Genomic DNA, 12,439 nt, shown 5'->3' on the forward strand with positions numbered 1-12,439 from the left:
TTAACTAGCTCGATCTCTAAATATAGTTTAATATATAAAGAGAAGGAATTTATTTAGTATAATAAATTCGATAATAAAATTAAACGAATAGTCTTTAAGATAAGATAAATCGAAGTTGTATCTCGAGTAAGTATTAATAGATTTATTAACTTTTTTAGTACTATAAGCGAGTATAATCTTATTTCTAATCTTATCTCTAAGTTACTATATAATATTTTAAAAATAATCTATTATCTAATTCTAAAGAAGAAGTATAGTATATTACTCCTTCGTTTTAAAGACTATATATTTTTAACTATATATACTTATAGTCTAGATATTTTAAATATCTAATAATATAATATAAGCGACGCTAATATAAAGAGAATATTAAAGAATAAGAAATGTTAATATAGAGAATCGCGTATAGATATTAATCTAAATAAAATATAGTATAAGATCTATAATTTTAGAAATATAAGTTTTTATATAATATCGAGAGCTATTTATAATACGACGATTTATTATTTTTTTAATATAAATCTCTTTCGATATTTAGACTTCGACGATTTAAAGAATTTCTTATAAGATATTAAATATATTTATATAATTAATAAGATTTAGATTATTTAGAAAGATGAATATAAAGATAATATAAAGGCGATTATAAAGAAAATTCGCGTATTATAGAATAGAGTTACGAAGCTAAAGAAGTTATATCTTATTATTAAAAATAAGATTAGTAAGACTATACTCACTTAGAAGGTATAGTAATTAATATATAAAATAGCTTAATAGAAGAAATAGTAGGTAAACTTAGATGGTAAGATGGGGTATTTGCTTAAGGCGCGTTAGCAGCTAGAGGATAAGGGTTAAAAGATAACCTCTCCTGAATAGAGGGCTAGATCATATAAAGGGGGCAGTGACGGGAAGATGATACAGAGTAGTTCCACGCTCGATCTCGTTTTTAGTTTGTAACCTGGCTGTAGGAAGCATGGGTAGTTTGATCGGAGGCCTTCAGCAGCCCTTCCCAACGTTCCTCCTCCTTTTCCAACCTCTTCTTAAGTACCACCATCCTCGCATCCAGGCCTTCTGTCGTGTCCCTACAACCGGTCTCGTTCACCTCCCTAGCCATACTATCCAGCAGTGCCTCAAATCCGACGTTCTGAGAAGGCTCATTAAGTTTAGCAACGCCACCATCTTCGAGGCTTTAGCGCTGTCGTGTTCTGTCTCAATAGACCTTTGCTTTAACGTCCCACAGTCTGACAGTCTTGTCGTCAGATGCAGAGAGGCCAGAAGCTGGCGGTCAGGCAAGAACACCACCGCCTTGACCGATTTTGAATGACCTTCAAGTGCTTGTAAAGAGGGCGTCCAATTCTTTTCCACAATTAGTGGTCTTTCTATCCACGCTGGTAACTCTTCTGAGAACAGGCATTTAACAATACTAGCTTCTGGGCTGAAAAGAAGGGGAGAATCATAGACTTAGAGGGGCGTCGTTTCTATAACGTATCTGAACTCGAGAAATAAAGGCTAGCAGATTTTTGTTAGCTTGAAATTATAGGTCGAAAGGATCAGCACCTAGAACACATAGAACTACTCTATAGTATATACCTCAGGTATAGCGTTTAACGCTTTAGTCATAAGTATCGCTTCAGACATTTTGCCCATTAGACTAAGTCCTTCAAGCCAATGAAGGAAATGGATTCGAAGGAATTCATATACGTGAGTACCATCATGCCGACTGAGATTACCCTGTTGGAGATGATTAACCCAATACTGACATGCATATTGAACGTGATAGGGCAAGTATTGATCCACTGTACTGATTTCTGTTTCATTCTTCAGTTTTGTCTTTGATCGAGCTCTGTGGACTTCGCTTCCGATCATTGCGAGTCAGCTACAGTTTTCATACCGCTAAACGACCATAAGAATAGTGCTAACCTTTTGTCCGAGCCGAGTCATTCATAGCGTGCTTAATCTAAGCTTATAAGCAAGGGAAATATTAAGACTTTGGCTTCTTATAGTATCGTCTATATCTTATTAATAGAAGAAACGTAGCGGTTTAAATAGTTAAGGAGATATAAAAAAGTATAAATAAATAAATTAAAAATTAGAAGAATATAAGATAGATTTATTCTATTTTATTATATATATATAATGCTTTTATATATTACTTATAATATCTTAAGATAGCTATTTAAGTATATAGAGCTTAGCTATCTTAAAGAGCTTTATATTTCTTAAAATAGTACTATTACTTAGTCTCTTAAATCTTCTATATTTTTTTTATATATCTTAATCTTCGCTATAATTACTTTATATATATTTATTTTTATAATTATTCTTAGTAGTAATTTCTTTATTACTACTAATTAATATTTTATCTTTACGCCTTTAATCGAATTCTTAGTTTAATTCTTATTTTATATCGCTATAGTATTTTTAGTATTTATATTATTATAGACTAGATAGTATTAATAGAGAAGTTTATTAAAAATATAATAGATATTAAATATTTAAATTTTATACGAGTATAGATATTAGTAAAATTTATATTCTAAGAGATTTATAAGAGAATATTATTTTCTTTAATCTCTAATAGAGATAACTTATTAGATTAACGCTCTATTAGACTTCTTATTCTTTATAGTCTTTATAGTTATTCTAGTAAGATTTAACTCGAGAAAATTAATATTTATTTATTTCTTAATCTAATTATCTAATAGCTCTTTAAAAGATTTATTATACTCTACGTTATTAACTATTAAATTAATATAATTAAATTTATTAAGTATAATTATAAAGGCTAATTAGATATTATTAAAATTTATAATATTAAGTTTAACGACGTAGTAGTTTTTTAAAGTAATACGTTTAAAGAAGATAATCTTTAGTTTACGCGCTATAATAATTATAATATTATCGATATTAAGAATTTATTATATAAGATATTATAAAGAAGATATATACGTTCTTATTTATCGTCTTTCTTAATATAGCTTAATATTAAACGTTGAATAATAGAGTTTATATATCTAAAACTTATATCTATTAAAGTTTTATATTAATCCTAAATCTATAGATGAGAAACGTTTTTAAGCGAAAGCTCTTAGAACTAACTAGCACGCCTCTCTTAGAAGATAGCCTAATAGAAATATATTATTATTAAGATAATACGGCTCCTATAAAACTCTACCTCGGATGACGTAGGTCTTAAAATACTACGCTTAAGAGACTCTGGCTTTAACGAGAATTAAGCTTCTAGGTTATTAAATAGAGGAGAATCTGGCTCCTAGAATAAAGAAAGCACTGTTCCTGGGATAATAGCTCAGACAGCGAAGCTAACTATTACTCTACAAGAAGTCTCTAGACTAAAAATAGCTGATAGTAAGAGAGTAAGATCTCGTACTATTAGTCTTTCTGAGAATTCCTACGTTAAAGCTCTAGCAAGGTTGTTGAGACTGGTCTCACTTTTAAACCGGCTACAGCAATTAGGAGTTCGCCAACTCACAAGTTCTATTAGATATCTTCAGAGAGCCGTTGACACTCGTTTATCTAGACAGGAAGGTAATTGGGTGCATCAGAGGAAGCCTTAGCTCATTTCTAGGCTGATAAGATGTGGAATAAGCTCATGTTATAGCTTTCGTACTGTATCTTGGCATAAAAGATTGTCGTATATACGCATAGCAGGCGCACAGTCCACAGTAAAGCCGGTGGTGTTGTGGAGTCGGTCGTGATTAGGATGCTAAGGGTTGCAAACACCAACATGGAGACATTGACGACATGTTCCTTGCCAACCTTTGTGTGTTCACCCACAAATGGCAGTATCAATGCAATGACAAGGCCAATGCCAGGAATACACGTAATAACCACTGTCGATCAAGGTCAGGCCCATGCTCTTCTGATTCCATTGGCTGATTCTGCTGTCCTACCGCTGTTTGGCGTCACATTCCAAACCGCAGCTGAGGTGCGACCCCGTCAGTGCGGCCAGGCAGATATGTGGAACGCTCGAGCCATCGTCACGAGGGATGAGACATTCCTTTCATTGGTTGTGTGGAGCCTCGAGGGAGGCGTCAGGATTCGGCAAGCTGAAAACTTTCGGCTAGTCCGTCGCATGATTGCAGAATCAGCTGAGCAGTGGTGAAACTATGACGGGGAAGGGAAGGGAGAGCCCAGGGAGGCCATAGCGGCAGAGCCGAGGGAAGAGACGTTCCAGTATGTGCTGAAAAATGGTCATCTGGAGCTGGCCAGTAGAGGAAAGGAGGATACACAAGGCGGCGAATCAGATGGAACGTCTGTATCACTGACTCCAGTCGTACAACAAAGCAGGTAAATCGAGAGTGTAGCGATGTAATCCCTAACGGAAAGGCCAGCTCATGCGAAGGCTCAAGCACGGCGATCGGCGATGGTCAGCAGAAGCTAGCTAGGCAGCAGGGAAGGGGGGGACGGACCCTTGCAATACGAGAAGGAGCGAGGAGACGGCAAGGAGAAGTGGAAGAAAGATAGAGGAAAAGTGGGAAAACAGCGAGCGGTGCAGGTCTTTATACCTTGAAGAAAGCGGCGGGTGAGGCGACGCATGGCACCTTGCCCAATACAGGCGCGCCAAACCCAACTGGGATGCGCCTTGGCTGGAAGCAGGAAAATGCCACCCTTTCGCCGTCCCCTCGTTTAAGCATGAGCAAGACAGCGCGAAAGGTACGAGCAGTCTTGTAGTGCAGCGGAGTTCTCTTCAGACTCCTTGAATGCTGCGCTTCGCATATCTCAGTCTCACAGACCTTCAATTTGGGCCTCGAAACTCTTATAGTCGAACGTTATCTGAAGTATTGACGTTGACCGATACGAAGAGACTCTATCCTTAGTGAGCTTTTTGAAAAATTCAAAAAGAAAATAGCGGACCCCGAGGTTCCTCGATGCGCTACCACTCCTCCACCAGCTCCCAGTACACAGACTACACCACGCCGCTCTCGAGAGCTGAGCACCACAGACCAATTGCTGATGGGCCTTGTCTATGGAGTCGATCAAATTGTTGATCATCGTCCCGCACAGCAACAGCAACTCAGAGAAGCATCGCTTACACCCAATCTTGCAGGCCCTGCTGCTTATGCTTCTGTGGCCACTCCGGAAGCTGGGTCGTCGAAGGAAGCTACTACCGATATGAAGATCCTAAGGACTGTTTACATGGACAACAAAGGAGGATTCCTGGAGCCTTCATCCTGGAAAGGGCCAATGACCGAAGAAGAATACGAGAAGGTTAAAGAGACAGCATCTACATCGATTTTTGAAATGAAAAAGAGCGTCAAGGTTGTCCCTCCACGCACTGGCCATTCTCTCGAAGATCCTGTCATCGACTCTATACAGTCAGAATACATCACAGTGCACTCTCCACGTCTTTTGAAAGCTATCAAAGAAGTGGTGCAGTACTGGCCCAGTTCATCATATTATGCAGGCCAGACCAAACTAGTTCTAGCCAAGCCGTATCGGTCCATTGGAGTACATAAAGAAGGTTTTGATGAACTGGAGAGAATTTATCGCTCAAAGGCGTCAAAACTGCTCGAAGACGGGCATGAGGATGCTACTGAATTTCAAGAAGCGGCAGAGCAGATTTCTATGCTCATGAAGGAGGTCAATAAGGTTCAGAAAGTTCAGGTGGCTGAACAAAAGGAACTCTATAAACAGTCACCGCCATCTGCCACTTTTGAAACGCTCTGGATGCTGTTCAAACCGGGAATTTACGTTTACACGTCTATCGACGGTGAAGAAGTGGCGTGCCGAGTCAGGCTAGCTGTTTGGGACCGTGGGAGGAGCATCGGTGTAGATGACCCATACGTCACCCTTACTGTACATATGTGGTGTTTGGATCATAATGGTAAGCACACGAGCAACGAACTTCTGTCAGCAGCAACTGGAAGCTTGTGGCACACTGCTGATGAGGTCCGTAGGCGTCGAAATAGACCGCAGACACCGAACGGTCACCATTCATCGCTTCAATGGGAGTCGTCCTATCGTGGAGCTTCCAGTATACCCGGAAACCTTTGCAGAGAATGCCGAAACAAAGCGCAAAGAACGTGTCGAACGAGGACGCAAGTACTTGGACCTCTTGAGTCGAGGCGGAGCCCATCGAATGTATTCTGGGTTTTTGTCGAATCATTCCTCAAATCCGTCCTTGAGGCAAAATCATAAACACGTTCGTTCTCGATCCACGCGGTTAATTCCAATGTTCTAACACACCTCACAGTACGAGGGAAAAGTTATCGTTGATCCTTACCAATACTTCAAGGAGAACGGTGCAGACGACAAAGTCTCATGGGAAAATGATATAGACACAGGCAGTGAGGGCCTTGGTGCTGAGCTCAAACAATTCATCAAGATCGATCCTACGATTCCAGGCCAACGCAGCGATGATATCTGCCTCCTGCTTCCCAAATGGATCCGAGGATTTTCCCTTGCAACAAAGGGAGCGAGACAATGGGGTACTGTGACTTGTTCCTAGCACTACGAAGCCATAGTCCCGCTAATGTGGCCACAGCGTTCCTTGACGTCGATAAGATTGAACAGTGTAAGGATTTTCTGCTTCTGTATCTGAGCCATTGAGTGTAACGGAGGTAACCAACTTCACCAGTCACGCCCAACACCGGTCTCTTGTCCATGGTCGCCGTCAAAGACTCGACCCGAGAGAGAATCAAAGCCCTGACTTATAAGCCCCAGGACGGCGGAGCAGGCAGCTCGCCAGAGACTATTCAGCCATTACGTGCGGATTCCATTGCAGGCAAAGGAGAGGGCAGCATCATCCTTTTGCACGGCGAACCGGGAATGGGAAAGACTTATACTGCCGAGTGCGTGGCAGAATGGTCAAGTATGAATTTCCGAGAAGACGCGTAATGTATCTGATGATCAAATCTACAGATCGCCCGTTGTTACGACTTACCTGTGCGGAACTTGGTAAGGGAGAGGTGAGTCTCTTCGCGTAATAGACGTTGCTGATACTATATTGACAGGACTGGAGCCAAATCAGCTAGAGAAAAGCCTTTCTAAGTATTTGAGACGCGCAGAGCGATGGGATGCTATTGTTCTGATTGATGAAGCCGATATCTTCCTGGAGAAACGAGATCGTTCACAAAGTCTTCAGAAAGCAGCATGCGTAGCGGGTATGTCTTGGATTGGGCCCACCGCACTGGCTTTACTGACCGCCCTAGTATTTCTTCGGGCATTGGAGTACTATTCCGGCATTCTCATCCTTACTACCAATCGTATCAGAGCCTTCGATGAAGCTGTGATCAACCGCATGGCTATGATCGCACATTACGAGAAACTGGACCCTGCGCAAAAGAAGCACGTACGCCGTAATTGTGAAGAAAACATTCAAAAAGACGGCCATTTCAAGTTCCAGCCGGAAGCGATCCAGGCATACGAGGAAATTGATAATGATAAGGATCATGGTTGGAATGGTCGAGAGATCGTGTCAGGTATGGCATGGACACCTTGCGATGATTATTATGGCTGACCGATATAAAAAGTAGCCAAATTGGCCGCAGCCATCGCACAATGGGACTGGTATGGTACAAAGGCCGAGTATCGAGAATCCTCAGGGATCATTATCCAAAGAAGTCACGTTGCGCAGGCCATAGACGATGTCCGGTCCCGAGAGGTCTATTTCAATAAAAAGACAGCGAAAGGTAGAGAAAGCCGGTATGAGGAAGATGAATTGGGCTAGGGTCGCCATGCGAAGATGGCGTGATAATCATAGATGGCGGTTGCTGAATTTGTTGGATCTGCTTCGATTTTAGACGCCGCGGCGATTCATTGCGCAGCTCGCGGAAATTGCAGGCTTGAAAGCTTTCGGTCAAGTTGTAAATGGCCTATTTGATGATGGTCCCTATCGAACATTTGCGTGGCCAAGGCGTTTGGCAGACTGTGAGTTATGAACAATACTTTCAAGGCAGACGAAGGTGACGATCTACACAAAACGCTTAGGAACACGGTCAGGGCGGACGAAGCTACTGCCTTGTCCCAATGTCGCTGACCGATAGCTTGAAGGCCATTGACGAGGACAAACAAGGGCGAGACCGATTCATTTAAATCCTGAAAAGCACCTTCGAGACGTTCCACAAGAGTGGAGGGGTCCAATCCGTGTAGCTCGATTTTATGTCCTAGTAGATCCTGCAAACGAAATGCCAGTGTAGAGAATGTCTCGTCCATTGAATCCTTCCCCGCCCCGACGTTGGGACAGTATATGACCCGATGACCCATACTCGACAGCTTCTGTTGAATGAAGACCATGGTCGGCCCGAGCCAGTGCTTTGTTTCCGGACCTCCGTGGAGACATAGCGGATTCGAACCACCGACACCGGTGCCGTGGAGCCAGTCTTCAAGCCAGATCTGAGCTTTGCGTGGTATTCTCGTATCTGGTGGATGTGGCTAGGAAAGTTGATCAGCCGGACGCACGCTAACCCTAGGTCTCCAGTGTCACCTCGCTTTTAGACCCAACTCCTAATGTATCTGGCTCGGCTGCTGGCGGAGCGCATAGTGCAAGAGGTGGTGATTGGTGCGCGAGAGCATGTTCGCTCGCAGAGATATTGCTGGCGCTGGGTGAGTCGAAACCAGCGGACCTCTGCATACGTTTGCTCGAGTGAGTCTGGAGTGAGGGGTTGATGATCCATGTTTCCATCTTATTCAAGATGGTTTTGTATTGGCTTTCCGGTTTACTGGGGATGAGTTTTGCTATCTCCGAGTGATCACCATTTCCATCAAAGATGACAAATTCTCTCTTATCTGGCCAATGCAGCTGACCAGACTCGGCCGTGACCGCGAAGTTCTTCTCGTTCTTCTTCACCAATTTCCCTCCCTCCGTGTCATATACCACTTTGGGACTATGCTTCTGCTCCACCACCGAAACAACCTTCGGACCTCGTTCGCCGAAATAATTCTTGAATCGGTTCCCGATATCTTTGAGGAAGTTTGAACCCGGTCTTAGATCTAAGATCAGTCTAGGAGCTCTCGATATTATATCTCTGAGACTTTCTTCCAGTGCTTCGAAATCGATTCCGTTGTGAGGTGCGCCGAAAAAGACGAGGCCTATTATAAAATCAGAGAAGAGATATTGTTCGTGACTTTGCTCGCGCGCAAGCACCATAGCCTAGTACTGCTATCAGCCAAGGTATTGGATCGTCCGGTGTATCATTACATGTTTTAGAAGCAGACATCCGAGGCTGTGTCCAATCACTATGACTCGAGTCATCTTCGAGCCCCGCAGTCAGTTGCTCGTTACGAGGAACGCACACAGTCGGCACGCTTACGTGATTATACCGGAACGCCGTCTCGAAGTCTTCCTTCAGTGATTTCGCCAACTCGTACGTCCCGGACTCGTTGGTACTGTCGAGCAGTTTTGAATTATAGCCGTAGGTCCAGACTTTGCAATTGGTGAGATCCGCGGGTAGCCTATCGCGCAGCCAGTTCTCGTCCTCGTACTGCTGCCAAGTGAGCAAGGCGTGCCCTCCAAGACCGGTCACGGCGATGATGCTATTTTTTTGATCAGAGAGTTCGATGGAGGTTAGCAGCATGAATGACTCACTCCACGGTTTCTGGTGTACGCGAGACCTCGTTCAAAGGCGTCATGCCGGGGAAATCATCACTGTAGTGATACTTTTTCAGAGCACCATTCTTTTCTCCCGCCTCCCGTGCTTCCTTAACCAATCTCTGTAATTTCTCACGATCCCCTTTGATCGTCACGAGGAAAGTATGCGCTTTATCTGATTCCATTTGGCGTGCTGAGGAGGAATGGATGAGTTCCCCAGGCGTTCCAATTAGAGCTGTGACCTCGGTATTCTGCGGAACGTTTGCGATCCGAAGAGAATAACAATTTAGTCTCGGCATAGCGAAGTTCCACGCCTGGAGAGTTTATTGTCTTCGTATGAAGGGGTTTCAAATAAGTCAAGGAAATAAAAACTTTGTGGGTGAGGATTCTGAGACTGTGAGGATTCTAAGGCTGCAGGGAATTTGGAAGTAAAGGGACTCTGAAAGTATAGGGACTCTGAAAGGGGACGGGCCGAGCCGTGGATAATTACCCCGCTCTATATTGTCAGCTGTGTCTTAAAATCCTCGCTATAATCTCTATTTAAAATAATTATTATTAGAGTCTAAACTTATTGCCGGTCCGATATAAGAGATAATCGCTTATTATTACTATATTACATTAAGAATTTTTAATCTATAATTTAAGATAATCTAATACGAATATTAATATATTCTAGCAATTTCAGAGTATTAATATAATAACTTTTAAGTAAGCTTCGCGGTCTTATTATAGTAATAGCGAATATAAAAGTATACGCTATAAAATTAAAGATATTTTTAAGTATAGAAAGAACGCGATAAGACTATAAATAAGGTTCTAAGTAATATAATCTAAAGAAGACTTTAGCGTATATTAGTTAAAAGTAATAATTTAGTTAAACTCTAATACCTCTATAAAATAACTCGAAATTATTATAACTCTTAAAGTCGAAAATATCGCTAGAGAATTCGCTTAATCGCTAGAAGTTAATACTCGCTATAGATTAAAAATAATATTTATCGCTAACTTAGTATAACTATAATAAAAATATAATCGCTATTATAGATATAAAAAATTCGAAAGATTTATAACTATAGATATATAAGATATTAGAACTTTAAGAGTTAGATTTAATAGTAGCTTATAAGTATTAATTAGTTTCTATTAATACTAATTTCGTAAATTCTTCTCTAAGCTCTAAGCTTATCGAGATTATTATTAATTCGAATTTATAAAATTAGAAAGTCGATTAGTAAATCGTTAATCTTAATAAGAAACTAGTTAAAGTATAAGAATAGAGTAAAAAGATTATTAAATTTATTCTCTAGTCTAATAATATTATTTTTTAAGCTCTTAGCGTTTAGTCGTATACGGCGTTAGCGTAATTAAGGGTATTAATTCTTTTTTAATAAATAATATTCTAATAGTAAAGCTATATTAATAACTATTAAATTAAAGTATAATTATTATTAAATTTCTTATAATAGAGTTATACTATAATTAAAGATCTTAATTTTATTTTCGATTTTTTACGTTTATATAAGCTTAAAGAAAAACTCTATCTACGAGTTATAGATAAGTTTACTTATCTAAACTTCGTTTAGACTATTATAGAGCTTTATTCTAATATCTTCGAGTATTAAATTCGATTAATCTATTATTTCTCTTAGAATTCGTTTAAGCGAGATATTAGAGATATATTAGAGCTAAATAACTAAAGAGATATAATAAAAAAGATCGAAATCTCTAACGATAGTTATATGTAATATTATATACTCTTCGATAGAATAAAAAAAAAGAGTTCTTCGATAGTAAGTTAACTTATATATTATAATTACTTAATATTTAAAAATATATTCTAAATATATTTAAGATATTTAAAGTAAGTAGATAGTAAGATCGTCGAGATAATTAAGAGACTAAATTACTTAAGACTCTAATATTCGATTATAAAAGCGATAAGAACTCGATTTTAGTAAGAGTTTCTAATATCTATAAGTGATTTTTTAAGAATTATAGATTTCTAGAGTAGCACGATAGTAAGTATTTAAGACTTCTCTAGATCTCCGCGAACCTCGAATATAAAAAGTCTATATTATCGCGATTCTTAATTGATAAGAGAAGAGTCTATACTAGTACTATAATCTCGATTATCTACTACTTTTTCTTTAAGAATAGCTAAGAATAATATATATGTGATATTAATACGCTAAGTGCTATACTTTACTAGCTCTTTAAGAATATCGCTTTTATTAATTATACGCTTATGAGTGCTAAGAGCTATAATAGAAAATTATAAGATACGTTTAGCGAGTTATAAGAGATTTTAATTAAATACGCTTAAGATTTAGAAGTAGGCGAAATTATTTATATTCTTAATACTTTAGATGAGTACGAAAAGAACTTAAGAACTCAGTTATTAAAGAAGCTAATAAGCTTTTTCTTATATATTAAAGTATATAAGAATTCTTTATTTAAGCTTAAGTTTATTGTAATTAGTCGTTCTTACGATAACTTAAAGAAGAGATTTCGATTACTCTTAGATATTAGTATTTATCTATATTTTAATAAAGACGATAAATTATAAAGAATCGGCTAGAAGATTAATCTAGTAATTAATTATAAAATATCACGTATTGCGAAAGGCTTTAGTAATAAGTATTACGAGCGTATCTCTAATCGTTTAAAGAAGATAGATAATCGTAATTATCTCTAGCTTTTTCTTATTCTTAATATTATTAAGAGATCTCGAAGTAAGTATAGTAAGATGTCGAGTATAGATTCTCTATTATTCTATCTACTATTAAAAGTCTCTAACGCGTATAAAGAGATTTTATCTAAGAGCTTAGACGGAATCATAGCTTAAGTTCTATTTCAGCTTATTATAATAGTTATAAGACCGCTTAGTCT

At 39.0% G+C, this 12,439-nt stretch overlaps 2 protein-coding genes across 2 annotated transcripts; one reads left to right on the forward strand and one right to left on the reverse strand.

Moving 5' to 3' along the window:
* Positions 1-4,974: 4,974 nt before the first annotated feature.
* On the forward strand, positions 4,975-7,690 carry HO133_007483 (uncharacterized protein; the record flags this gene model as incomplete). The annotated part of the gene is made up of 9 exons (XM_037298374.1): positions 4,975-5,845; positions 5,919-6,163; positions 6,215-6,449; positions 6,506-6,535; positions 6,599-6,832; positions 6,883-6,918; positions 6,975-7,124; positions 7,173-7,442; positions 7,494-7,690. The coding sequence occupies 9 exons, from the start codon at positions 4,975-4,977 to the stop codon at positions 7,688-7,690; spliced, it is 2,268 nt and encodes a 755-aa protein (XP_037157009.1).
* Positions 7,691-7,776: 86 nt separating this feature from the next.
* Positions 7,777-9,849, reverse strand: HO133_007484 (uncharacterized protein; the record flags this gene model as incomplete). The annotated part of the gene is made up of 5 exons (XM_037298375.1): positions 7,777-8,394; positions 8,447-9,112; positions 9,161-9,214; positions 9,273-9,495; positions 9,548-9,849. 5 exons carry the CDS (start codon positions 9,847-9,849, stop codon positions 7,777-7,779), a joined length of 1,863 nt encoding a protein of 620 aa, XP_037157010.1.
* Positions 9,850-12,439: the final 2,590 nt, after the last annotated feature.

The sequence above is a fragment of the Letharia lupina genome (assembly GCF_014066315.1).
Source record: "Letharia lupina isolate WasteWater1 chromosome Unknown contig_3, whole genome shotgun sequence".
Classification (NCBI taxonomy): Eukaryota; Fungi; Ascomycota; class Lecanoromycetes; order Lecanorales; family Parmeliaceae; genus Letharia; species Letharia lupina.